The following is a 27,607-nucleotide window of genomic DNA, read 5'->3' as shown; positions in this document are numbered from 1 at the left end:
TGATCAAACTTGTCCAGCGGAGAAATCACGAGAGAGAATACGATGGAGGGGGGCTTCAGCACCTGACCCCACACCATCATGAAGAAGAGGTTCCCCCTGAGTATCCCAACAGCGCTCCTGGGACTTCAGTAACCGCTCGTCTCGCTCGCGGTCAAGATCGTTCCAGAGCTCTGGTGAACGAGTCCAAAGAACCCAGTGTTTTCCGTGCCGATGTACATCGAGTGCAATAAAATCCAAATCACTGGTGGGGAACACCCAACATCTCCAGCCAACATCTCACATGCTTCGAGCATTATCTACTTAATCTAGTTCATCTGTTCCCATACTTCCAATTCTCCGCGCCAACTCCCATTTTCTCGTTTAATTAATCCCAATCACAATATATCCCGCAACAATTGCGAGTTAATGGGTCCCTCGTAGCTCGTGGTAATGCATGAGTGGTGTTTCACCATATTGATAACGGTAAACTCGTAGGAAAGTTGATGTGACGACAGGTGTTCTCATTGAAGCTAATACAGCCCATACCCCTGCACACAGACACTCAATAAACAAATAACAAAGACTATTGAGGGAAAAATTCTCTATAGAAAATATATATATATATTGAAGAGAAAATGAGTGATTGTAAACCGGTTTACTGATCGTTAAACGCCAAGTTACACTAAAAGTCTCAAGCTAATCTGAAACTTGTTGTTTTATCCTGATGAGAAGAAGTGTTTGATGATTGAGGAAGGATTCAGGAGTTCAGCCAACTGGCATCTCATTCATTTATTGTTTTCGATTTTCGATTTTATTATGGAGAAGGGACGAGTACCCCTGGGACACGGCAAACCAACAACCCGTTAATGGTCACCTTGCCTCTCGAGTAAACGCCTTCTCCCTGAGAATCCTTTTCCTTTTTCTTTTCCTTCTCCAATTAAAGAGATGAATCTTCACGCTTTTTACTCAGGCCATTCTCTTCTACCAGTGGGAATATCGTCTTGTACTTGCCAACAATATCATTGATCTTTCAGTTGGAACATTACTACGATTTTTATGGTGGGGTCAGTGTTGCTTGAGTGGATCAATGATTTTCATCGGTAAGATGAAATCTTGAGGGATTCAGTGAACAATCGAACAAACTTTATCATCAATTTGTTGATACTTGCTTGAGATGTCATCAACCAAGACCCTCAGGATGCCCCCTGGGCAGAAGCTTACACCAGTTCAACCTCAGTGGTCCAGCTACACCAGCATCTGCGTCAACCGGAAACTTTCCAAAGCCAAGAGCAGTCCAAATGTCTCCAAGCTAGCTCTCACGGTTGCTCATACCGAGTCTCCACCAGTCTCAAGAAAACCCATCGGATTGGGTTCAAAGAAATCATCGCCTCAGGGCAAACAAACACGCATAGCAACTCCACTTCGCTCGCAGAATAATGTCACTATTGTGGAGATCACTGGAGAGCCTTCTTCGGGGTATTCTCATCGTAATGCAAACAAGACTCCGCAGAGAGTCATCAAGAAAGCCATCAACACCACCCCCAGCATTCAGAGACGATCCAAGGATGGATCTTGCACGATTCTCGAGGACAGGGCGCTCTTGAAGAAGGGATTGACGTCCTCACCGGAAAAATTGCCGAATAAATCGGAAACCCTCCGCAAGAAGAGTCTCAACCGCTCCACCAGCCTGTGGAACGTACCTGCAGACCGCGAGCATGTGAAAATCACTCGTCACTCTGTTGGGGGAAAATTTGAGGGTAAGGATCGCACTCGTGATGGATTGAACAGAGCCACCAGCTTGTGGAGTGTCCCAACAGACAATTCGGGAAATCTTGCGAGAGCTAAATCCATAAATGCCCTCAGACCGAGTAAAATTCCCCTGTTTACTCATCACTTTGGGAGTCAGAGTCATATTGGTAACTCTATGGGCGATCTACTCATTGTAGATCGATTCCCTGATAAGTTCCCTGATAAGAGCTACACCAAGATTGAGGATTTCCGGGATGAGGTGGATCATGCCTCCTCCGAGCACATCTATCAGAATTGTCGTGAAGCTGTTGGTCATTGCAATAGTCAGAATGCTCCACCGATTTATGAGAATATTCAGAAGCAGGATAAATCGAGGAAGGAGTTGATGAGGACTGTGTCGGTGCATACTTTGGAGGGTCCTGTCAGCTTCTTGGAGGCGAGAGCTGCTGAACTAATGGCCCAGCTCGACAAGGACGACGACGACAACAACGACGAAACGATGATGTCGAGTCCTCAAGGGCAAAACAATGAAGATTTGCAGAAAATTAAAACAGAACAAACTGAGCCATCAGAGCAGGCAGAACAGACCGAACAGACAGCACAGACAGAACAGACCCGCAAGAAAGAGTTGGTCAAATCCAGGGAGAACTTGATTGGCAAAATGCCCACCTCCCCTAAAGGCCAGGACTGCTTCCTCGGGCGTCAACCGGAGGTGAATATCCAGGAGATTCGAAAAACTTGGGAGAATCAGATCAAGCAATCCCAGCACTCCGATGACGCAGACAAAAAAATATCTGACAAACAAGTGAATTGTCCAGGGAAGAGGACAAAAGACATCGAACAATTGGTGAATTTCTTCAACTGTAAGAACGAGAAAGCCTCGAAGGAGGCTGGTACTGATAACTGGAAGCTGAAAGAGCCTCCCATAGCGATTATTCCGAAGAAGGATGAGAAAGCCAATGGGTATTCCTCAGATGGCAATTGCTCCGAAGACAGTGGCCATATCAGCAATGAAAATTATGTCGAGTGGAAGGAAGATAACAGTGTTGATTCGAAGAATATCGAGAAGACCGAGAGCTTCCTCAAGGGCATTATTCACGACCTGGACAGCAGTCTCGAGAGAACGATCGAGGCCTTCGATGCTTTACCAATTGTTCAGAGATATGTTCCTGAAGAGCCTAAGGGCAAGAGAAATCTCAAAAGATCCGGGTCCAACTGGGAGGAATGCCAAAGTGTGACCACCACCAAGGCAGATTCTAAAATCACTGCCACTGGAAATACTGGAGATAAGGTCAAGATTATTGGCATTACGGGCTACCGCACTAAGGTAGTGGGACGCTTTGTGGTTTTCAGGGAAATAATAAACTGAGCGTGTAGGTCGGTCTATCCTAGATATCTTCAACTCGTTTTGCATGCTCGTCGCTGCTATTTCCCTTCTTACCTACGTATTGCTTATTACTATTACTATTTTCATTCCTCTTTGACGCGCGGGTAATTGCCATCATTATCGTTGTTTGAGATATCTTAAATGTCATCGCATCGTCGTGGAAATGAGTTTTCAGTTTATGATTGTCGTTACTAATTTTCTTAGCAACTCGATCTTCTCTTTGAATCGTCTCGATGAGTTTCGAAGCAGTTCAAAGATTGTATTGAAAGATATAGAATTAAAGGGACAAGTTGGGTAATGAGTTTTCGAGGAAGACGGGAACATTTTTGGAAGAACGTTTTTTGTAATTATTTATTATGTTTTACTTGTTTATCACTGAATTTTAGGAATTGATAATTGAATTAGGTTTAGAATTAGGGTTGTGAATTCTAAATGTGGAATAATGTCATTGGTAGATATCGAATGTTGTTTTGAATATCGGGGCCGATGGAGCGTAAATACTAGCTCAAATGTGCGACGGGATTCTAAAAAGAAAATTAATACCTGGATATGCTTAATTGGCAGGTTTTCTCATTACTCCATTGATTATAGCTGACGTTTTTCTTTATCTTTTTAATTCCAGATATTCTTCAGAGCTGGGGCACTGGAGAGACTGGAGTCTCAACGGGATGAAAAATTAACTGGTCACATAATACTGCTGCAAGCTAGATGCAGAGGGTACCTAGCACGCAGGAAACTCAATACTCTGAAGGTAAGAGTGATGTGATTGATGCTGTTGTGGATGTTGTTTTTTTAAACTGTCATTATCATGATTGAAACAACCTGCTCTGGAGGAAAGTGAGTGATGGGGCGGATAATCGATGCGTTTTAAATTTCAACTGCAACATTTGAAAACAATTTTAAAAGATAAAAAAATCCTGGAGTCTGCTTTATTTTTTCAAATCTTCCGCTTTCACTATTACTCCAATCAAATTAAAAATCTTCGCAAATTATCTTCGCAATATTGACATTTTTTTTCAAAAATCTCTAAACAATGAAACTAGTTGGCAAAATTAAATTACAATAGAAATTCAACGATTCCAGTTTAAAAATTATCTCTAAATCTAAGAGTGACAGAAAAGTATTCGTGAATACCTTTTTTTTAGATCTCATTCTGTCCTGCAAAAAAGGTCCTGAGAAAAATAAGTCAATTAAACAACATACTTTAGATTTAGAGATATTCCTCGAGAAGCTGAACTAATTCTTATCGTTTGCGGGTTGGCTACAGAGGTGATTAGTAAAACGAGAGAAGAGAGTTATAGTACGAATAATCGATGGGTTTGAAATTTCAGCTGCAGGATCTCGCAGTGAGGTGCATCCAGAGGAACGTGAGGAAGCTGATGTCTGTACGAGAGTGGCCTTGGTGGAGGCTGTACGTAAAAGTTGCGCCATTGCTCAACGTCCACAGAACCGAGGATCAGCTCAAAGCACGAACGGTTTGTTATTCAACGATTTTCAAATTCATAAAAGAGCGTGATCGAAAAAAAACCCGAGATATCGAAAGTATCACACCAATTTTTCACCTTGTCTCTCAACCAGTTTTGGTTTTTATCGCGTAAAAAGAAAATAAATGGCGTTAATACACTTGGATTTTGTATTTCATCGAAGAAAGTATGCAATTACTTTTGCCGTTAAAAAATACAAATAAATAAAGATTTTTTCCATTCAGGAGGAACTCGAAGTGTTGCGTGCTAAAGTCGAGAAACTGGAGCAAGAAAGAAATCACTTGAAGCATGACAACGACAAGCTCGAAGCCAAGGTAAGCAATATTTGCTTAACAAATATTTGTTTTTTTATTTCAAGGCAAGATAAATCGCGTCTATGATGCACCACTGATTCAATTACTATAATTATCAACTTGTTTTATCGATTCATCAACATCGAGTGATTGAGACTTGACGTGAGAAGAAAAAAATTATAAAGAAAAAAAAAATCGAGGAACGATAACTGCAGGAAAAATTTCTAGTAAATTGGCGTTAAAATTTCGAAAGTTTAAATAATAATTACTCGCTAAAAATGTCCAAAGACCTGCGGTCAAATGAACATCAACTGAATACTCTAATTTCACCAGATGAAAAATAGATATTTTGTTGTTGTCGTCACCTAGAAGTATGTAAGTGCAATTCCAAGATGAAAACTGCAATCACCTCATTACCATTAACTCGAGAAAGTGTCACCATCGCATACAAAAATTTTCCCATTACCACCGGAAGACCTCTCGTGACCTGCTGCGTCTCTTCCTCGAGTAGACGACGATCTCCATTTCGAAATAACAAAGTCCTCCGAAGAACACGTCTCATGATCGTTTAATCTCGTTCGAGATAGACACCGACGCGTGCGGATGCTCTGTTCCACTTAGCCTGATGCTCCCTCGATTAGCCTGAATTCGATCCTCAATACCGCATTAATCCATACTCCTCGATAGCCACAAGAGAGCATTACTTCGTAATTTAGTAATTCATCAAGAAATCCGGAAGAAAGAACGGAGACAATCCGACAAAAACCTGTGGTGAGCTTTGGAATTTCTCCAGCTATTCAAAACTTCTTCCTCATAACACTTTCAGTTCATCTCTGCCTCAAATTTCAGCGATCCTCAAAATAGTGGCATTGAAATACTAAATCGATACTATTCCATTATTTTCTGTTGAAATTATTTGGAAATCAATAAAATAGTCGATTTTTTAATTCAATCATTCTGACAGCGTCCGTCTCACACCTTTCGAAAAGAAATAAGAGAAGAAAAATCGGCGATTAACTGAATTGAACCGGTAAAAACGGTAGGAAAAATCATCACGTATTTTTTTTTGTAAAAAGGAAATAAATGAAGAAGTGCATAAATACTAAATCGAATGGATTCGTATAAATAAGAATAATAATCAGAGCGATTGGAAAGCTTCGATCGGAAAAAAACCGGTACTGGCCTCGATGAACTTAATCTTCTCCGATTTTTCACTTCGCCAATGTCTGTCCGACATTGGCACGTCGCCAGAATCGTCGCAAGCGATCTCTCTCTCAGAATAACCCGGAGGTGATCACCACCGTACACCAGGGTGGGCCTGAACACCCAGTCGTCTCTCTGCTCCTCGACATTTCGGATCGTTCGTTGATTATGCAATCCGATAGACTCGGCGATGAGCCTCCGAAGATGGTAAACGGGAGAGTGATGTATAAGTAATTGAGTACTTGATAAAAATTCAGGGGTGGGAAATGCCGCTGTGCCCGACGAATCTGGTGAGAACGATGCCATCAAATCTCTCGACTTCTGGACCAGATGTTGGCAATAACGTGATTAATGGTTATTCATCGGGTATGAAAAGTCCAGAGGGAAGTGTGCGAAGGCCTCCTCTGCCACCGACTCACATAAGACCTCGAGGGATCAGTAAAATAGCTGTTATTCGGCCAAATAATACCGCGAGGATCTTCAGCAGGAGTCCCTCACCCGCGTTGTCCACCAGCTCGAGGGCTCCTTCCAGCGTTTGCTACCCCAACAGCTCGAGGTCCTCCATCACATCTGGGAATTGCCTCTGCAAGTCTCCAACTCCCAGAAGAATATTTCCCCAGGAGTCTGGAGTCTGTCCGGACCTGGAGGAGCTGTCTTCCAAGGAGCAGGCACCTGTCGTTTTCGATGCGAGTCTGAATTTTGTGTTGGGGATTGATAAGCAGAGGGTCAGGCAGTCATTCCGTCCGATGGCCTCTCATCTCGAGCCGCAGACTGCTTCCAATTTATTGTCATCCAAGATATCTCAGTTCCTGCAGAGGACTGATCATATCATGGAGGAGTGGAAGAGACTTGGGAGGAAGGACAATGGAAATGACCTTGAAAATCTTTCCATGCCCTACGATAAGTTTAAGAGACTTGGTAGGAGCAAGAGTGTCACCAATATCATGATCAAGGGCTTCCAGTACTACAGTCGGGCTAGCAGTGCTGCCCGGAGCATTTCTGATTCAAATGCCAAGTTGTCGAGACTGTCGGAGGACAGAACTTTGTCTGAGTTTGATGATAATGAGGTATTCAATCACTGTGTGGCGGAATCTTTTTAAAAATTTTCTTTTTCTAGTGAAAGTTTTAGAAAATTGAAGAATCAAAGTCCCGAACTGATTCCAAAAAATTCACAATTATTCTGAGTTCAAAGTTTTAATTAGATCCAACTCTGTGACAAATTCAGTCGATTTGGTAAAATTATCATATATTTACCGCAATTTAATTGACAAATTTCACTAGCTAAGGGAAACCGAAAATTTTCTAAATTCATTTATTACAATTTGTTTATAAAAATATCGAGTTTCTATCTAGACATCGTTATCTAGAGATTTCTAGGCGATTAAATGTCCGCCAGAAGATCGTAAGGAAAAATCAGAAAATCAGAATTTATTAAAGGCTGAAATAATAAAGTACTATGATATTCTCAACATGATTTCATAATGGCAGAGACGTGAGAGACGAACTAGACTCTTTAACGGTTTCTCCTGTTGATTACCGATTAATCTCCCTCAGTGCAATAACTCAAAATGTTTTTACACCATTTTCTCATTAATTGTTGTCATGTTTGAAGTCATCAGCGCCTATTGCTCTTCTCTAATTACAGTTAAGCGTCATGACAGCTGATTACGCCGAGGAGCATTCGACTTCGACTCTAGCAGCTGAACGAATAGACGCCGAGACGTCAGAAAGATTGCGCCTGGAGCGAGAGCTCCAGGATGTCACCGAGGCCCACAAGAATCTCCAGCAAACAACGGAGCGACTCGAGATGGAATTGCTGTACGCCAGGGCAGCCGATTTGAATGGAATTGTTTCGGACGGAGAGGACGGGGAGGACGGCGGTGTCTATAAACAGAGATACGAGCACGCGATACGTGAATTAGAGTTCATCAAGCGTAAAATGGCACAACAACACGAGGACGATTTAGAACAGCTCGTGGGACTCAAGAAGCAGCTCGAGAAGAAGGTGAGTTTTTCCATCAACTTCTTCCCACAAGAGAGATTATCCGCTTTATTTTAATTATTATTAAAATTAAACCCAAAGAACAACTAAAGCACGAATTATTATTACATACTACTAATTAATATTTATAATCTACTTGTCATTCCTGCCCTCATTTTTAGAAAATAATTCTCGGTTTGATATCATAAAAACAGATAACACAATGTTATCACGAGAGTAGTTGCAATGTATTATTCATGAGAAATTGAATTGATCACTGAATTTAATTAGACCACTGATTGATTGATGGATGTTATTATTGATTTTTGTGTTTTTCTGACATTCATCAGCTTGGTGACGCGTACGAGGAAGTTGAAGAACAGCGACAAGTTGTTGGTCAATGGAAACGCCGTGTTCAGAAATTGAATGGAGAAATGCACGATTTGAGACTTCTCCTGGAGGAACAGACCGCGAGGAACAATCTGCTGGAGAAAAAACAACGGAAGTGAGTGGATAAATAAGACAGAGATATTTGGATGATCCGATTTCTGTAGACTTGTAAATAGGGTATCAACTTAGTCTGCCGGATGCCGGTAGATCTTGCGTTCTATTCCCATTTCTCAAATGTCCTCAACAAGTGTTTTGGCCTCATGCCAAACTACTGTGTATACACACGATACCTGCAATTCAGAGATTTAGAGCCTGCGACGGGATTTAAATAGACTCTAATATTAGGGGATATAATATATATCTTCGTGAATCCGAGTTGTCAATACACCGGTGAAAATACGTTCTTTGGTTTATGAGATTTCAATGTTTCAGGTTCGATTCGGAGACACAGAATCTTATAGATGATTTGAGGCAGGAGAAAGCGCAGAGGGAGAGATTGGCACGGGAAAAGGAAATTGCTATTGCTGAGAAATTCACAATTGAACAAAATTTGAGTGTAAGCTGCTATTTCCGACTGTCATTTCCTATTCATCTACTTTAACATTGAATTTACACGTAGAGAAAACTTCATTCATTCATTTCTCCTTTCTCTACTATACAAAAATCGTATTCATTCATTCAATTAATTATAATGATTTGAAACCGACTATTGAAAAAATAACACCTTGAAATCTTGAAAATCAGGATGCTAAATTGGAAATCGAGCTGCAGGAGGAGCGCCTGCATACTCTTTCCCAAGAGCTAGAGGAGTTGACCTTCGGTGGAAAAACTGAGGAAGAAGTGGCCCAATTGAAAAAAGCAAAACACGAACTCGAGAAAAAATGCAAGGATCAGGAAGAGGAGCTGGACGATCTTGCAGGTCAAGTCCAACTGCTGGAGCAGGCGAAGCTGCGATTGGAGATGAGTATCGAGCAGCAGAGGAAGGAAATGAGAAAAGAAATGCAGCAGCGTGACGAGGAGTTGGAAGACGTTCGTGGTAATGCCCACAAGAAGGTGAAAGCCCTGGAGGCACAGCTGGAGAATGAACACGAGGAGAGGACAATTTTGCTCCGTGAGAAGCACGAGTTGGAGAGGCGACTGGTGGCCTTTGAGGATCAGGATCGATCGGATAGAGCGGCCGAGGCTGAGACGACCCAGAGACTCAAGAGAGATTTGAAGAGGACACGAGCACTTCTGAGGGATGCCCAAACGATGCTGGAGAGGTCTAAAGGGGATTCAACGGGTAAAGCAGCACTGAGACAGCTGAAAAATCAGCTGGAGGATGCTGAGTGCGCTCGAGCTGTTGCTGTCAAGGCGAAACAGGCACTGGAACAGGAACTCAATGAGACTCAGGCTGTGTTGGATGAGGCCTCCAAAGCGAGATCAGAGGCTGAGGAAAGGGCCAATGTTGCCAATCGTGAGAGAACAGAATTGATATCACAATTGGAGGAGAATGAGGAGGAGCTTGCGGAGGTACTGAAAAAATATAGAGCAGCTGTCCAGCAAGTGTCCAGTGAGCAGTCCCAGTTGCAAGAAGCTCAGGTGCAGATGTCGGCTCTCGAGGCTGAGAAATCAGCTCTCAAGGATCAGCTGATGGAGCTGAGCCAACGACTGGAGTCTGTGGAACAACTGGGCGATCCAACTGCTAATAGTCTAGCCACGAGACGTCTTGAGTTCAGGGCTAAAGAGCTGGAGAGTAAACTCGAGCTTGAACAGACCACTCGGGCTAGGGTTGAGACACAGATCGCCAGGATGAAGGAGACTGTCGATAAATTACAGACCGAAACTGCTTTGTTGAGGACCAAGGAGCAAACTGCTCAGGACGCTGTCCGGAGGCTTCAGAGATCTCTCAGGGAGTTGAAGGATGAGGCCAGCTCTGCCACTGCCAGGGAACAGGAGGCGACGAGGGCCCGGAGAGATTTGGAAAAGGCTCTCGATGCCGCTGAGGCTGAGACTAAAATCGCTAGAGATGACTTGAGACTCGCTCTGCAGAGGATCGATGATTTACAGAGTGCCATTCAGGGGGAACTCGATCTCGATTGCAGCGAGGAGGGGACCAGTGAAAATAGCGATAGGTGAGCAATTTTTTTCAGTCGGCAATATATATTTATTATAATTATAAATAATAATTATTGTTCTCTAAATCAAGTGAATAATTTGATTTGTTTTATTAATTCCAGTGATTGATCAACTGCTTCAGCGGATTGTGAACCAAATTCACATTTGGAATTCACGAGGAACAACTGAAAATAAGGCTGACCACCTTGAACAAATGAAAAACTTTTGCAACAATTTCATCGAACTGAAGAGTCAATCACAAGGGATCATCATCATGGGATTAGTATTAACCCACCCATTTTTTTTTCTTAAAACATGCTAATCACGATGTTAGGAAGTCTTTAATATTTTTTTCAATTAATTTGCCTGACGGTGTCAGGTCAAATGAGGAGTATATAAAAAGTACGTGAAATGAGCGATTAAGAATCTAAACGCCTTGAGTGAGTGCCGAAGTGATTTTATTTCAATCTAATTACTCATTTGCTATTTATTTTTCTGGTGCTAATATGTGTTCGAAAGATCTTACGCTCATGTCTTCCAAGAGCACAAGCCATTCGATCAAAAGTAGTTGATGTCGTTTGAAAAATGTTCACGATGCGTTCACGATTCACCGCCTGAACAATGTTTGACTGAAATTTAAAAAAAAAATACTCGCGTATCAGTTGAGTTCAAGTCACACATTCACATGGCACTTTTATACGTGTATACGAGAGACACTTGATGCAAGAAAAATGAATTGAGGCGGTCAATGTTGAAGTATCTGTATAAGTCGACTGCGAACAATTGATTGATGTTCTAGTTTCATGTGCGGAACATTATGTAACTTATTTGCTTTGTAAAATGCAGATCTTATTTAATTAAAAATATTTACATTCATTCTATCTCCCTTTTTATCCTACATGATAATCTGTATTGTTTATAAAAATATAAAATTAAAAATTGAGTTCTTTTCGATAATTGTACAAATCTCTCTCCAAAAGGAAAATTTTTATTTTTTACTTTTACATTGGTTTCTTACAGTTAAAATTGGGGACATAATTGCAAATTTTGTTTTTTATTAATTTGGTTTTCATAAATGAATAACTGACATTGTTATCTCATTTGAAATGATTTCATGAATCATTCGCAATGTTTTCTAAATCGTTTTTTATATTTTCATAACGCGAGAAATTGAATTGGTCTCTTCAAAGCCCAAAAATATTATCAAATAAAACCTAGACAAAGGCTTTACTTATCGACGAAAATTTGTAAAGCATTTGGATTTTCTTCCACTCTTTCCCCACCACATTATCGATTTTTGTTGAAAGGTGTAAAAATAGTATTGCATTAGTCATGTCAACACAAAAATATTACTTTCACGTAACATGACGTAAACTACTTGTCCCATGAACAGTTTCGACAAAATAACGTTGAAATATTGAAATTGAAAATTATTAACAAGACCTTTGTTACAATAAAATGAGAGTCATGAAAAATGTCACAAAAATTTCGCTAGCTTCTCAAATTATTCTTCGGAAATTTATCTATCGAAAAAAATCGACAATTATACTTCACCCCTGAATTATTTCTTCCTCTGCGATGATCGCTATTTTTTTTTTCATTTTACATCAGATAATCACAATTCTTCGTTCAAGGATCTCAGCATTTCTTGCAAATCGTCATTCAACAAGTGTAATTCTCCAGGTTTCCGAATCGGACTCTCAGTCATGGGCTTTTTCTTCTTGGGTGACTCCTTTTTAGGTGCCTCTTTCTTCGGGCGTTTCCAGCCAGATGGTTTACCATCCAAGGGGCTCATGTTGCCCTGTAGTTCCTCAGTATCTACCACCAGGATTACGGTCCACAGCAGCAAAAGGAGTACCACAAAATTCATGTTCATTTTTCTGGCTTGAAACGTACGTTCTCTAGGTACACTGTGTAATCAATATTATTCTCTTCTTCGGCATTCCATATTATCTATTTTTGCATGCGTGGCACTGAAAATTATGTGACTGGTACGAGGGGCTACTGTATTTTACGGTGGATAATAAAACTGATAATGAAAATGGATGGTTTTTCTAGCCGATGAATGAACACCGCAAAAAACAATTCTGCGATTCAATTCGAAGGCCAATAAATTGATAAAATACATGTGTATTCTTACATCAATCGGAGGTTTTCGATTATAGTTAATTCAATTGGGGATTTTTTTTTCTATTTCAATTCTATTTATCTTTTATGAGAACAAAAAATTTTTCATCATAAAAAAAAATCCGCACTTATTATTACTTCAAACTCAGCAATTCCCTGATACTTTGTGAAAATCAATTTGAAATTCCAGTTTTTTAACAGATGCTTAGAAAATTTTCTGTGAAATTTTGAGCAAAACCCAATCGAAAAACGAAAAATAATTTCTAACAATGAAAAATCCCAGTAAAAAAGTAAATAGACAAAACCTCTAATCTGAACAAATAAATACTCACTCCAGGTGCCCTAAAAGTTACTAGACAACCCTCAGAAAAAATCCTCAAAAAAACCATGCCTTCGCTTCGAACAAGCTAAAAAATCCACCCCTCACCCCTAAACTAACGCTGAAGCTCTCGAATCCCCCGCACATTTCCACTCGGAATCCTTCAATTTCCCCTGACACCCCTCCACAAACACACACAGACACAAATCCCACACAAATCCATTTGTTGTGTGTAGCACCCGCCATCTTGCTGCCTTTCGACAACTGACATGTCTTTCTAATGTTATTATCACTCAACTATTTACGCCAAACGTGATCCAAGGTGTTGCAAATCCCCAAAACCCTCCGCCTAGTAAATAATAAAACTCACCCCAGTGGATTTTCAAGGCCTTCCACCCCTGTTCGTACCCAAATAATCTTCAATAGTCCAGAAGAAGCCCCTGGTGCTCCAAGTGAGATAATCTGAATGTGACCACTGATCGGTGAGTTTTCCTCTCCAAAAGTCCCAATAACTCAATAAAAAATCACCACAAACCTAAGAAAACCATTAATTCCTTGTTGTCAGACACTATCACGTGGAGGACTCGAGTCGTCATCATGTTTTATTGGTATTCATTGAGGTTGGACGTTTGTCAAACATAACCAACAAATCTAAAAAGCTCATCAACTTATTTTAATCCCTGTCAATGGCAATGACGTTTGACGTTCAATGGAAATAAACGTCACACTGATCAACTGATCGACCCCGGAGGATCATCGAGCTTAATTAGGAGGATGATAAACGGCTGCATGAGGCAAGGATATTTTTTCCACCATCTCCACACAGACTCGATTCCCCCCAGGTCACTCCAAAGTGCACATTGTCATCATTAATGCTAATACCTACCATACTTTTCCCTGGAAAAGATAGCAGGGATTGACGTATTAAATTCCTACTGACAATTGTTGAGTAATAATTCATTATAATTGATAAGTTGAAAGCCTGTTGGAGTGATGTGGTGGAATCAAGGCTGTTCAAATAGGTGGGGATTATTACATGGAGCCTTTGAGAATGCAGGTGGAACAGTCTGGAGCCAATGGATTCGATGAAAATACAGATCAATCAGACGATGGACAGTAAACTAAAGTTCTCGGATCGTTTGAAAGCCCTCTTGAAAACTGAGTCACGACAGGATGTCGATCCGTACGTATTCAGTGAGCCTGAGCCAATGCTCTCCACAAGGGCATCAGAGGTGAAGAGAAATCACCAGGCAACGATAAAGTCCACGGGGAGGGGCAAATGCGTCAAGAGAAAAACCAAGGATGCCACTGTGGGGACGAGTGAGCCACAGGATGACTTGGATCCAAGTGACAGGACTTTGGAGTTGTTGACCAATCCTCTGAGATCCAAACGAGATGATCAGGCTTCGCAGAGGCGACAGGGACGTGATCACACGTTGCTTTATTATCCGAGGGCTGGTGACGAAATATCAGACAGTGAGTCCAGTGGTGACGAGCTGAGTATTTATCAGAGACACTGGTTCACTGGAGAGATTACGGGGTCTAGATCTGCCAGACTGTCCCAGGTGAGGTCACAGCTCAGGAGACGTCTCGTTCAGCTGCATAAGGGTGGACAGGAGTCTGAACGATTGCTCAGGATGAGAACTCAGAGACTTCTCGAGACGGCTGCAAGGAGTCAGCTGACGAATCGCCTCAGATCAGCTGTCATAAGCAGATCGGCTGTTCCTCTTCTTGCTGGTGGAGCCTGCGGTGTCGATGGCTGCAGGCAATCGTCATTACCATCCACTCGTCATTGTTCCCAACATATTATGCTTAACAGTGATCAATTGTTATTCGAGCACTGCACTGCCAAATTCAGTGACAATACACAGTGTTGTGTACCTGTTTTTGATGTTACGCATGAATTACCGTTGTGCCCCGAGCACGCACGTAAACGTGACAATTATAATCGTAAAGCTCAGGAAACAAAGCCAAAGAAAACGAGAAAAAAGTCGACGTCGCCAAGCATTCCAAGGCCCAAGAGTAATAAGTCGAGGCCCAAGAAGAGAAAACGACCACCAACGATAAAGCCTATTGAGGAGAAACTTGTTGACTGTTTTGAGGAGCATTATGGAGGGGAGATTATTCAGGACAACTTGGGGAACAAGACTTTGAATAATATTAATATTGTCGCACAGGGCACCTCCAATACCAATCTCAATACACTTGGATTGGGTCTAGGATCACTTGGCCTTGGAGGAGGGCTCAAGGTGGAACTCGGCGATCATGAGGTCTTTGCTGCCCTTGATCCCACTGAACATGACTTTGGCAATGTTTTGAATAATCTACCCGCTGATGCTTTCAATGATTTGTTTATTGGTAAGTGTTTGACATTTTATTATTATATAATCTCTTTGATAAACGAAAACTATCCTGAGATATAGAAAAAAAAAGCGATTGTGAACGTAAGAAAAAAAAGGAAGCAGAAAATTTTCCCCGAGTTTCGTGGAAATGTGAAAATAATCATCAATAAATTATATAGATCCATGAAAATCCCAATGATCTGATGAATATTATTATGACCCCCTCAGAGAGTCGAAATGGCGAGTACGAACCCTCGAGGGAGGAGGAGGAAGAGCTCGAAAGGGCTCTAGAAGCTGTAGACAAGGACGTGAGAAACCTCGAGCGAATGGGCCAGACCCATGGACTCCTAGAACCCGCGTTACTCGCCCAACTCATGTCAGACATTGCCTCGTAGCCAACAACCTAATCCCAATGATCAATCAAGATAAATTCGTTAAGTGGTTCAACTCAAGTGTGTTTGATTTTGAAATAACGAGTGAAAACAATGCGTCTGTGTATGTGGGATGGCTTTTACGTAAACAATTGTATCAATTTATATTGTTGTATAGTCTGGCTCAGTGTTAACAGAACGATCAACAGTTTCAGCTGACACACGAGGAAAAATGGAAAGAATATTATCTTTCCCGTGCACTGTAGAACATTTAGACCTAGTGCGAGTCACGAGGAAGAGGAAAATTCATGATTATGTTTTTCTTATGAGGAATATTAAATCCTGAGCAGGTACCTTCATCGGTAGACGTACGGCTAGATTCCTATTTTTATCCAATATTTTCTATTCGCTGTCTTTTCCTCCTCGCGATGTGAGTAATTCAGTAACAAAAAAATGAGCACTGTGATTACCATTTTTTTTTTTACCATAGGGTAACAACACAAATGTGAATACTATTGGAGGATGTTCCGTTTTATCTAGTTTAGGTGTTTGGTCACATTGACCGAGTAATGGCAACAAATGTAGGTAAAAATTTGGTGAGAGTAAATCAATTTTTGAATCTCTTGAGTCTCATTGACTCTCCACTGACGGATCGCTTTTTTTTTCTCGAACATGTCTTGTTTCGAGGAAATTCGTTCTGTAATCGTGTGGCAAAGGGAAGAATTTCTTTCCGAAATATCTCCGAAATCGAGAGAGATAATAAAATTTTTATTGGAATCTTTTTCGACAACTTTTACCACATTATTACTGAATTGCAACTTACAAATTACCAAAAGTCCGACTACTTGTGATAAACGTAGGGTGTAATGAGAATTAATTTTCTCTTCTACGAGGTGTCACAAATTATTGTTTTACTCAGCAATATTTGTAGTAAAGGACTTTTGATAATTTGAATTTTAATTTGATTCAAGCAAAACTGATTGGAGAAGAAAAATCTTCCTCTAGTGTGTGGAACATTTTGACGATAAATTTTTCCATTCCTCATCGTCAAACAATTTATCTAAATGTGGATGCTCCTGACATACCAATTCTAGTTTTTTTTTTTTTTTTTTCATTTTTTTCCTAGATTAAACAAGGCAAAAGGCCTCGGGAGCAAAAAAAAACTGGTGAAACACGACGAAAACTTGACATCTTTTCTGCATGATAGAGGAACAGACATTTCTGGATGATGGCTTGTAGATATATTATTTTTGTAGGAACTAGGAGAGGATGAATAATTCAGTAGTGAGAGGCATAAGATAACAAGTCAACTTGTTATGAGGGTGACAACACCCTCTACCTCTTCGCCACTGAATTCCAATAAATATTGTAAAATACGAGACAGTTAACATTTTTAAACAATCATTAAGAATTGACCCGAAATTTCCCGGAATTCGTTTGATCCTGTTCCTGTGAAATGAACGATTGGTTAGTCATTTGACAGATATTTCCTTTCTCCTTGACTGAGATTTCACCGAGAAAATGACAGTTTTTTTTTACTCAGGAGACCTCTTAAAAGATGTCAATGTCATTTGAAAAAAAGAAAAAAAGAAAATCTTTACTTTCTCTTAATTTCAAACTCTGATTGTTTGAATGTCGCTTTGTAAATACTTGCAAATGAAAAAAAAAACAATTTAATATGTGTAAATTATACGAAGAATATAATGGATAAAATATACGACCGCAATGGACGTTCGTGTAGTGTTTTCAGAGATTCGAGTGTTCATTGTTGACATAATTTCATCGGTAAAAATGTAATTCTCGTGACATCCGACAATTATCGATAATTAGATGTCGAGGATTATGAGATATTTATTTCTATGAATAGTGTGGAGAATTTGTGAAAGACAAATTAAAAGAATTTACACTCGAGTCTGCGTGTGGATTGAATCACGCGCGTAGGAGCCCTCAGGTTTTTTAATATTTCACATGCGTTTTTTGCAATAGCCAAATACCGACTGAAAATTATGATGAAAAGATATCGTTTATAACTATTGAATGAACAAAATCGGTTAAGAACAATTGAAAATGCTCCTCTCTAATCGTATAATGCCCAATTCTGTGTACGCCCTTGTAACATATTATCATGATTTTTTTATTAGTCAGTATAATAATTATAATAAGCATATTTTTTACATGGCCTAGTAGTGCTCTCTTATATTCATCCCGTCCAAGCTGAATATCACACGATGCTCTAGCCTGCCGATTCCTACCGATCATCTCGTTCAACATTAACTCCTAATTGTTCGATTTTTGTATGACAATTAGATAAATAATAACTAGATTCCTCAATTGAAGACAGGATTAATTTTCAATAGTCGTGGCTATAGATACTGCGTCTGAGTATGTACGATTTTGTCTCTCGTTTTCTCTTAAAATCCACATCTTCCTGGCGTTATTTCGTATTTCACGCCTTTTGCCACTTGTTCCACTGATTTTTGAAGCTGGATAAGTCTCCAGAATCTCTGGATGTGGACCAAAGTCCGGCATGCTCAGACCTTTTTTATCTAGAGTCTTAAAAGACAGCGGAATTTTTGCGTTCATTTGAAATGAAAAATTTCATTCGAAATTTAAAGTAGATTTTTTTTTATCAAAAAGTACTCACTCTGCTTTTTCTCATACGCTCTGACATACCACTTCTCCTCCTTTCCCACTTGTCCTCCTCTTCCTCCTCAACAATTTTCTCATCCTCCAGAGGCACTAGCATTATATCGTAATCCTCCCTGGAGTGCCCCAGGATTCCCATTTTAATCCCAAGATCCAGGAAATCTTCTTCATCCGCGAGTAGAGCGTTCTCCAGATAATTCACTCTAGGATCTCTCGACTGGAAAGCAATCAACCCTGCGAAGGGATTGACAGAATTCCAATTTATACAATTACACCAGATTTTTCATAAATAACGGTTGTAAAAAATCCTTTCATTAATTTAACCCCAGTAATAATTCACATAAAATTAACTAATCCATCCCCAATCACTCGTTAGTTGAAAAAATTAACAAAAACAATAAATAGTCTTCCAATTAGCGAAAGTAAAAAGAAAATTTCCAATACTGAAGGATTAAAAATGGTTACAATTGTATTATTGACTAGCTAAATTCAATTTGTTCATTAATATTTGCATTATAGTATCAATATAAAAAAATCGTTGGTAATCTTTGATTTCTTGGTGCGGAGGGGTAGAAACCGAATGGAGTGGAATATTTCTTGGAGAGATTCAGAATAAAGTAATTCACCCAATGATATGACGCGAAAATCACACACTTCACTGATCAGCTGTCGAGGAAGTGGAGAATTGACCAATAATTTCCTTTTGGGTGGCATTTTGGGGCCGTGGAGGATCCGAAACTCATCCTCTAGCATTCCTTTATTAATTATTCCCCCTGTCCTGCGATCCGCTGTGTTGTAGGCGTCCGTTCTGAATAATCGATGAAGTTCTACCTCTATAATTAATTTAAAATCCTCTCTAAACAAATAATCAACCTCTCCCCTTGTCGATATTTTTTAAATATTACATACAATTATAAAAAGCGAATATCTCCACAAAAATATAATATTTCCTTATTCACCTAAAATATCTTCATACCATTTCATGTGATTTTTAAATATTGAAAAAATTCACATAATACAAAGTAACTTATTAATAACTGTAATAATAATTGATGGATTATTATTATCATGTTATTAATGTGTAAAAGTATTCCCCAAATATCACATCGAAATGATATAAAAATATGAGAAGCGATTGCATTAACAAACAAATAAATAAATCCATAATTTTTTCAGTATAATAATTAATTTGGTAGTGCAGAAGTGATATTTATGTTTATTCATTAAAAAATAATGGTATCCCACTGGTTTTATGGGTTGATTCGGATGATAAGTAATTATGGAAATCTATTAGTCATGGGATCGATGAGAAAATACGGGAAAATAATGCAGAATTACCGATCAATGTAAAATGTTTTCTTTTCAAAGCGATCCAAATAATTCGATGAGCAATTCCGATGAGGACCTCGAAGATCCTCAAGTCTTTTTCACCTTGAGACTGCATTCCAGGGATTGATGTGCCTGCCAGCATGTGATGGTACTTAGCACTTGCACCAGATCCAACGACCAGTTCGCAGTACTCCCTGGCAAGTACACATCGCAGAATGTTCATTTCTTCGGCGCGTTTTATTCTGCCCCCTCCGGCCATTGGATTGGGTGCTTTCTTCATCGTCGCTGCGCGTTTCTTTATGATCTCCTCGTCCCAAATCGTAGTGTAGAATTGAAAGTAAATGATAAGCGCCCGGAGGAAACGATCCACCACCTCCAGGTGAAAAAAATTTATGAACTGAAGACTCACGGGAGTTGTCAACAAAAAAAGGGCGAGATTCTTTATGTCCTGGAGGATAATCACGTCTGGCTCGGGAGGAGTCACCCTCCGGAGATAGCATTTCCGGTATTTTATCTAGAAATTCATTGTTCCATTCTTTTTCAGTACAGAAATCGTGAGAGATATTAATTGATGGTTTATCTCGAAAACTGATCATCTCGAGAAATCATTGCCGATATATTCTCATTTCTTAAATTTTGTATACAAATATCATTTTTTTCTTTTACAAAATCGACAGTAACTTCTTAAATGCTGATTAAATTCCCAAAAAAGATATTTTAGATAATATATTTCAGTCTTTGCTTCCAAAATTTGTAATTATTGAAATCAATGGAACCGATTGTTCACAAGAAACTAGTAGAAAAAAAAATAGTTTTGTACACAAGCAAGAAAAGATAAAAAAAATGTTTTCTAATTCAATCGAATAACTAATCTTTGATTAGGCTTATCAAGAAATTATGAAGTTATTAATTAGATTAATAAAAATAATCTTCTCATATACTTTTTCCCCAGGATTCAGTATATCCAAAAAATTCAGGAATAAATACGCGTGGGGACAGTAGCTTTGGGACTGATGCACCGACTGTTTTTTCCGTTTTCTGCTCTTGATCTCCTCATCTCGTTGCTCAGTAACCCTTAAAAAATGGTACCATTTACAATTCTACGATTTTCAGTATTCCAAATAGAAAACATTTCCCTATTGTCGGTTCAAATTTACGGTTCAGAACCCAAATATATCATTTTTCCAACGCCATCCAGAATTCCTTGAACTTCCTCTCATCTCAACTTTCATTTTTCACAAAAACAGATTATTTTTATTTAATTATTATTTTATTACTTTTCCGTTTATTGCTTATTTTCCATTATTCATTTCCATTTTTTTTTATCGAATCTAGTTGGTAATTTTTTTTTCTATTACACATTCATATCTTATGAGGACACTGTGATGACAATTGACAATTTCGAAAAATCATAGGCTAAGAAATGATAAAATAAAAGAGCTAGGAAAATTGGAATTGGAAAAATGACTCAACTAGGTCGTAAAATCGACATAATGCAAGAAAATCTGTTCCCATGGATAATAATTACCCAAGAATTGTGAGTCCATCGTAAAAATCATCCCAGACGTATATTTTTTCTGCGAGTTCCATGAATCACAACTCGAGAATTTAGAAATGTGTCGAGGCCCATGAATGAACGGTACGTTGAAAGGAAATGCCTGAAGTTGTTGACATGTACGATATTGATTGTATCAGGCAGCACAGAGAGGTACTTTTAATAGACTCTGTCAGTTCCCTTAATTAATTTCAGTATTGCGGGGCCCACACCTCCGCAATCATATTTATTTATGACGAAATAAACTTCCAAATACAAAAAAAAATCGACTTCCCACGATTTCACTACGAATTCCAGCAGAATTAGTCTTCTAATTATCATTTACAATTGCAATCGTCTTTTTGAAGATTCCTCGGAGAATTTTGTACTTGTATTTCGTATTTTGAAGCGTATTTCTATTTTTAAAAAGATCCCGATGTTCCAGAGCAACAGGAATTATAAATTCTTGAATTATGACTTGAACGGAAAAAGAAACGAGTGACAATAAATTATTTAACGAGTTTATTACAAATCACGAAAGAATACAATTCAAAGAGGTTCGTCATAATCAACAGTTTGGTTTTGCCTTTCCCTCTGTACCAAAAAGGGAATCGGTAACGAATCAAGAACAGGCTTGTCTTCTGGAAACAAAGGCTCTGACATTTCTTTCCAGAAATTGACCACCACGGGAATCAACTTCCGATCGTGGACATCATTGCTGTGATGATGGATCCTACACCTAACAGGTGTCTTTTCTTTTCCATTAACTGTGATAATGACGTAGAACTCTCTATTCTCAATATCGTGATTGGGACCGGTGATTGTGTGATTTGGCATAGTGATGCAGTCCTCGTTGAGGTGAACGAGGGCCTTCCTGAAGGCTGACCTCACATGCCACGGCTCGAGGGTCCACGGTGTGTCGTTGGACATTATGATGCTGAGGATCATGTGCTTCAACACGTTTATTGTCCTTGGAACGAAGGGAGAGGTGTTTTCTGTTGGATTGTTTTTTTCGAGAACTGTATATTTCTGAGAGTTCTCCGGGGTGTCATAGACGGCAAGACCTGGTAGGAGCAGTTTGTTGTAAGCCTTGAAAGGCGCCACCGAGACCTTTTCCCCACGATTACCCAGACCATCGACGTATGTCGTCAGGATTAGACTCAATGCAGGTCGTTTGCTGTTGTCTGTATTCTTCACCAGGTCGTAGATGTAGTGACGACGTTTCAGGCTCGGGGGTTTACTCCCTTTTCGATAGAGAGGAGGTGGGTGTCTTCGTTTTAAGATGAATGTATTCTGAAATTTATCAAAAAGGAAATCATTGGTATTATCGCGAGAAGAACACTCGAAAAACGCTTGGCTTTCTTGGCTTATTTTTAAAAAATCATTAATCTTATGACAGATAAAAAACATTTTTCGAAATTCTTCACCTACTCTAGTCTGTTGTGCTACAACTCCATGATTAACCTGCAACAACTGACCGACATACTTTCTGAGTATATTTCCCGAAAACCCGGCACAATTCATTTTTTTTATAAAAACAATTACTCCAGAAAGATAATCTCTCAGAATTGCAGGTTACGTTCAGTTGAATTGAATAATGTTTGGTTATGTCATGCGATCGTCTCCTCCGGCCCCGAAAGTCCCCCGCAGAGGCGCGGGAAATCCCCTATGCCCAGAAAAAAAAAACCCCAGAATCTCTCTCCTCCGATTGGTCGAGCTTCGACCGATCGATACAACTGCGACATCCCTATAAGCCCACGCTCGCAGAATAAGTCGATAACCCAAACCATCCAGTCGCTTCTATTTCATAAACCGACTTAAGTAACCATTCGATATCCTCGGAAAATTAATTTCCATCCCGAGAAATCGATATCTCACCGGTGCAGCGGCAAAATCGTTTGAAAATCATCGAAAACCGCGGGCAATTGCCTGCAATCACCAAGTGCATCACACCTGTAAGAAAAAGACAACAATTTCCAAAGACCCATGATAAAGACCCTCTGATGTCTATGAATCCTGCCCCCAGGTAATACTCAGGTGACAAAATAAGTATAAATCGAGAATGGAAGAGACGAAGCCGTCAGTCTCGAGATCTCAGACAGAAATTCCAGATTCCAAAGTCCCAATACAAATGGTCTTGACAAAAATGATTGAGGAAAAGCACACGTTTTCCTACAAAAAATTGGTGGTACCAATGTCGATGAGGAGCGTCTACTGGAAGTTCTTCGGCTTCCCAGCGACCGAGGACGGTGATATCCTGACAAAAGTGAAAATTGTCTGTATCCTGTGCAAAACTCAGATCGCCTATAACCGGAACACGAGTAATTTGCGAATGCACCTGCAGAATAAACACAGTCAAGAGCTGATGGAGCTGGAAGCTGCGACACCCCCGAAGAAGCCAGGGGGTCAGTCAGCGAAGGACAAGAAGGTCCAGAAGAAGTTGTTGAAGGCGATGAACAATCATCACATCTACACGACGAATATCGATGGGACTGTCCAGATAGATGGGGACATTCAGTTCGTAACTGATCCAAATGTTGCCCTCTCGAACATGGAGGAGGATATCGGAGAGGAGTCACCAGTCAGGGTGATGATGAAAGAGCCCACGACCCCCTCGGGTACTAATGTCACCTACCTGATGCCTGAAGAGCATCAGCACAGCATCGACGAGAAGACAGTCTCTGATGCAATATCAGAATTTATTGTTATGGACCTGCAGCTGCCTGAGATCGTCGAGGGGAGAGGCTTTCAGAGGCTAATTGCCACCCTGAGATCACCTTGTGAAATACCCAGCAAGACTAAACTCGAGGAGGAGATAATTCCAAAGGTTTACGACAGCTTCAGAGACTCTGTCAACTCGACTATTGCCTGTCACACTGGGGAAATGGGTCTCGCCATCGAGGAGTGGAGATCCAACTCTGGCGAGAGCTTCGTCACTGTCTCTATGTTTTATGAGAACTCCATGGATAACATATTAGAGATGAAGGTGTTGAATACTCTTCATGTACCTCATGATTGGGGGGAGAACCAGTGGGGCTGTATGTTGGATTCTCTAGTAGCTGACTGGGAGCTCAGGGTCGACAGAATTACTGCGGTTGTCGTTGGGACCATGAGGAATGATCTTGTTGCTGCTTTGAATAGCAGAGGCCTCACTGTCATTCCTTGTCTCTTGAATACTCTTCAGGTGTGTGCTCAAGCATGTTTTGAAACACCGGAGGTCGCTGCCATTCTCAACAGGTGTAGGGCCATCATTGGGAGTATTGCGAGCAACAGTGCTGCGTCCGCTACGATGAACATGCAGGAACAGTTGTTGGAGGTTTGTTTCCTTCAGGAATTCCTGGGAGGGGGGGGGGGGGGGGGGCATCAAGGATGAAGGATTGTCAGAACCACGAATTGTTTCTCATTATTTTGATATTGCCATTTTTTTGTCGACAATATCTAGATTTCATTCTGCTTTAATAATCATTGGCAATATTTAGAATAAAAACGAAAATATTATTGCAATTCATTGTTGAATTGAAAACAATAGAATTTTATTCGTTTATCTGAGAAAACTGAGAATCGGTTGGAAAAGTGGTTTGTTAGAAATTCTTTTGTACATGAGAAAATTTTAATTTTTATGTTCGTTTACATTCCAGTTGGAAGAGAATTTGATGGCCATGGACTACCCCCAGGTATGGACGTCAACGTACACTATGTTGGAACAGATGATTGTTCGGAGTAACGTAATTACTTCAATATTTGAAACAGTCGATGGATTTGAACAAGAGGCGGCGGAGCTTACCAACGACCAGTGGAAAATCATGCAGGACTTGGTGGCAGTTCTCGAGCCCTTCAAGGTCACCATAATGACCCTGAGTGAGGAAAAAATGCCCCTGATATCACTGCTTAAACCATTGCTCTGGCAATTGGTGTCGTCTCATCTGAAGACCCAACCCACTGACAGTGAAATCGCCAGATCCTTCAAGGAATCACTCTCCGAGATGCTCGTGGAACGTTATGCCGACTCTGGAGTTGCTCTCGTGTTGCAGATAGCTACAACTCTCGACCCAAGGTATTTATTCTAAAGTGAATGCGAATATTCTCATAATTTTCTACTCCAACCTCTGTTCTTCAGCGAACAATTGAGCATTTTTATGAATTCAATTCCAAATGTTATTTTCCAGATTCAAACAACTTCCTTACGCAACCGAGGAAGACAAGACAATGGCTGCAGAACCCATTCGAGAGATGTTAACAAAACTAATTCAACAGGGAAAATCGGAGGAGTCAGACATAAAGGTTTCGTCTCCTCCTAATAAGAAACCCCGTCTATCTGGGATGGAGTTGCTCTTGGGTAACTTGTGTTCGGCGAAAATTGGAATGCCAGCGAAGGAGAAGGCTAATCTGGAATTAGTTCAATATCAGTCAGAGCCCACTGCAGCCCTGGACAGCTGCCCTCTCCAGTGGTGGTCGAAGATGTCAGCGAAGTGTCCAAACCTGTCAACATTAGCGAAGAGATACCACTGCGTACCCGCCTGCTGTGCGCCCTCCTCGAGAATTCCAGCTGAAGCTCAAGTTCTTCACGACAGCAGGCGATCTGCACTACCTCCTCATCTGGTTGACAAATTATTATTTCTTCATGGTAATCACATACCTTGAAATTTATTCCAAGGATTTTCCACAATTTGACAATGTATAAATGAAGTTTTATAATTTTTAGTGTCCGCTATTGTTTTATATTGTATATTCTAAGTATTAAAGTGATTAGTACAAATATTTACGCGAAATTTAATTGCTTTTCCACCCATTTTGATCCTTCGTAAAATCTTGGATCTCCAATTTTGAAGGCAGCTCTTTTGTAGAAATAATAATACAGCACTGCAACTGTAAATATTAATTCCAGAAATTCCGCATTAATTCGATTTATTACGAGAGGAGTAAACATTTTTTACAGGTATTACTTCTCGCTTACCTATTCTGTGAACGGCGTACAGTGAGTGGAATCCCTTTGTCCAGTAATGGATCAGTGGTTGTTGCCAGTGAATAGTCATATGCCAGATATGAAGACTGATATTTAATACTATGTAGATGACGCATAAAATGAGGGTTGTTCGAAAACGAAAATACAGCAGCTGTATCAGCCCTGCCTGTAAGTGATAAAAGACATTGTAAAATATAATCCACTTCAATCAATGAGTTCTAGAATACATTCTCAAAAAATCAGCTCACCTGGAAAATATAAGTTCCAAAGAAATTAACGAGGAGAATCGTGAGAGACACGATTAAACAAAAATCCTGAATTCTGCAAAGTGAAAATAATTTACAGCATATCTATGTAGAATTTTTTCAACTGAATAATAATAATTATTATTATATCAGCATAATCACTACAATATTATTCCCCAGGAAAGTTTTCGAGGAATATTTCGGATTCTAAAACAGATAACGAAATTTTTGATAAAATATTTTTTATAGAGTGAATTGGCAGTGTCAAAAAATGTAACAAAAATTTTTTTATATCTCTTGGATTCACAGATATTCCACGAAAAGTTATTAAGTTTGTTAAATGGACTAATTAGGCTTTACTTCTTGGTTACTAAATTATCTGAGGACTTCACTGGGTTTTATAATCATTTTTTTGCGTGGATGGAATGAATCACATACACGTAAAGTGAGAGGAGTTCCACAGGACGACTCCTGGTGAATCCTGCAAACGAGTTGACACAAACATCGAAGAAGAGTAATAAATTCTGCAACAGGACGATAGCAGTGTACTGTCTGCAGCCTGTGACATTCATTTACTCGTCTATTTTAGCACTAAATTACTTTTTTACACTTTTTTGACATGTCAGTTGTGCGTTTCATTTGTTGTGATGACAGCGGTTCGAATGTTCCCCTGGTTACCATTTGTTTTTATTAAACCGGAAACGAACATCACTTCATCGCCTGATAGCTTCAAACAACTTATTTCCGGTGACTAAAGTAGAAGCTCAGTCAAATAGGATTTCTGCGGTATGAATGCGTTTTGTTTTTTATTTGTTTAACTGAAATTTAGCCGACTGTAGCACGTACGGAAGGGGGAAACCACATCTTGTGGAATTTCAATGGAAAAAATTATTCAATATGTTGAAGATATACCACTAATGAATTTATATTTTTAAATGAGCCCGTTGGCCTAGCGGTAACGTGCTCGACTGGCAAGCCGGCGGCCCGGGTTCAATCCCGGCATCATTAATTTTTTTTTTTTTAAATAATTCCAATTTTTTTTTTGTTAATGGCAAATCAATCGAAATATTGTTTAAAAACTGAATATTTGATAATCGAGGAGATATGCAATGAAATTGAACAATTTGACATTTTTTAAAACGAAAGTTTTTCAATATATATACTCCTA

At 39.7% G+C, this 27,607-nt stretch overlaps 6 protein-coding genes across 12 annotated transcripts in view; 3 read left to right on the top strand and 3 right to left on the bottom strand.

Annotated features, from left to right (window-relative positions):
* The window catches only part of Mhcl (Myosin heavy chain-like), a 40,981-nt gene extending 29,542 nt beyond the window's left edge, over positions 1-11,439 (top strand). Inside the window, exons 1-9 of one of the 4 annotated variants that reach the window (XM_011309611.1) lie at positions 133-3,019; positions 3,738-3,866; positions 4,447-4,590; positions 4,824-4,913; positions 7,741-8,100; positions 8,427-8,581; positions 8,899-9,022; positions 9,211-10,580; positions 10,686-11,439. In XM_011309611.1, coding sequence (XP_011307913.1) covers positions 1,154-3,019; positions 3,738-3,866; positions 4,447-4,590; positions 4,824-4,913; positions 7,741-8,100; positions 8,427-8,581; positions 8,899-9,022; positions 9,211-10,580; positions 10,686-10,692 — 4,245 coding nt within the window. In that variant the 5' untranslated portion in view covers positions 133-1,153 and the 3' untranslated portion in view covers positions 10,693-11,439. Of the gene's footprint in view, positions 1-132; positions 3,056-3,737; positions 3,867-4,446; positions 4,591-4,823; positions 4,914-6,236; positions 7,163-7,740; positions 8,101-8,426; positions 8,582-8,898; positions 9,023-9,210; positions 10,581-10,685 lie in introns of those variants that run through there. The other 3 variants (XM_011309602.1, XM_011309593.1, XM_011309621.1) reach the window with 3 other exon arrangements.
* A 1,806-nt stretch (positions 11,440-13,245) lies between these two features.
* l(3)L1231 (lethal (3) L1231) lies at positions 13,246-17,896 on the top strand. 3 transcript variants are annotated; one of them, XR_892436.1, is made up of 5 exons: positions 13,246-13,491; positions 13,575-13,803; positions 14,067-15,367; positions 15,580-16,152; positions 16,213-17,896. XR_892436.1 is itself a non-coding variant. In XM_011309562.1 (4 exons), exons 2-4 carry the CDS (start codon positions 13,784-13,786, stop codon positions 15,744-15,746), a joined length of 1,488 nt encoding a protein of 495 aa, XP_011307864.1. In that variant the 5' UTR covers positions 13,246-13,491; positions 13,575-13,783; the 3' UTR covers positions 15,747-17,896. The 3 variants fall into 3 exon arrangements, 1 of the variants encoding a protein (XP_011307864.1); XR_892435.1 differs by having other exon boundaries at positions 15,580-16,303; positions 16,849-17,896; XM_011309562.1 differs by having other exon boundaries at positions 15,580-17,896.
* On the bottom strand, positions 16,817-21,422 carry LOC105269391 (protein phosphatase 1 regulatory subunit 36). Its single transcript, XM_011309581.1, has 6 exons — positions 21,226-21,422; positions 20,639-20,771; positions 19,707-20,211; positions 18,995-19,201; positions 18,367-18,602; positions 16,817-18,275 (listed from the first exon to the last, which is right to left on the bottom strand). The coding sequence occupies exons 1-6, from the start codon at positions 21,285-21,287 to the stop codon at positions 18,066-18,068; spliced, it is 1,353 nt and encodes a 450-aa protein (XP_011307883.1). The 5' UTR covers positions 21,288-21,422; the 3' UTR covers positions 16,817-18,065.
* A 314-nt stretch (positions 21,423-21,736) lies between these two features.
* Positions 21,737-22,868, bottom strand: mRpL9 (mitochondrial ribosomal protein L9). The gene is made up of 2 exons (XM_011309552.1): positions 22,663-22,868; positions 21,737-22,524 (listed from the first exon to the last, which is right to left on the bottom strand). The coding sequence occupies exons 1-2, from the start codon at positions 22,753-22,755 to the stop codon at positions 21,781-21,783; spliced, it is 837 nt and encodes a 278-aa protein (XP_011307854.1). The 5' UTR covers positions 22,756-22,868; the 3' UTR covers positions 21,737-21,780.
* A 143-nt stretch (positions 22,869-23,011) lies between these two features.
* On the top strand, positions 23,012-25,897 carry LOC105269365 (zinc finger BED domain-containing protein 1-like). Of its 2 annotated transcripts, XM_011309536.1 has the most exons (4): positions 23,012-23,186; positions 23,258-24,547; positions 24,870-25,285; positions 25,398-25,897. In XM_011309536.1, exons 2-4 carry the CDS (start codon positions 23,294-23,296, stop codon positions 25,870-25,872), a joined length of 2,145 nt encoding a protein of 714 aa, XP_011307838.1. In that variant the 5' UTR covers positions 23,012-23,186; positions 23,258-23,293; the 3' UTR covers positions 25,873-25,897. The 2 variants fall into 2 exon arrangements, with proteins under 2 accessions (XP_011307838.1, XP_011307830.1); XM_011309528.1 differs by having other exon boundaries at positions 23,012-24,547.
* A 40-nt stretch (positions 25,898-25,937) lies between these two features.
* Positions 25,938-27,273, bottom strand: LOC105269357 (transmembrane protein 138). The gene is made up of 5 exons (XM_011309518.1): positions 27,040-27,273; positions 26,878-26,963; positions 26,443-26,515; positions 26,186-26,360; positions 25,938-26,097 (listed from the first exon to the last, which is right to left on the bottom strand). Exons 1-5 carry the CDS (start codon positions 27,118-27,120, stop codon positions 25,991-25,993), a joined length of 522 nt encoding a protein of 173 aa, XP_011307820.1. The 5' UTR covers positions 27,121-27,273; the 3' UTR covers positions 25,938-25,990.
* Between the last annotated feature and the right edge of the window lie 334 nt (positions 27,274-27,607).

The sequence above is a fragment of the Fopius arisanus genome, unplaced genomic scaffold (genome assembly GCF_000806365.1).
Source record: "Fopius arisanus strain USDA-PBARC FA_bdor unplaced genomic scaffold, ASM80636v1 scaffold00003, whole genome shotgun sequence".
Lineage (NCBI taxonomy): Eukaryota > Metazoa > Arthropoda > Insecta > Hymenoptera > Braconidae > Fopius > Fopius arisanus.
This window is presented reverse-complemented; position numbering and strand designations above follow the sequence as displayed.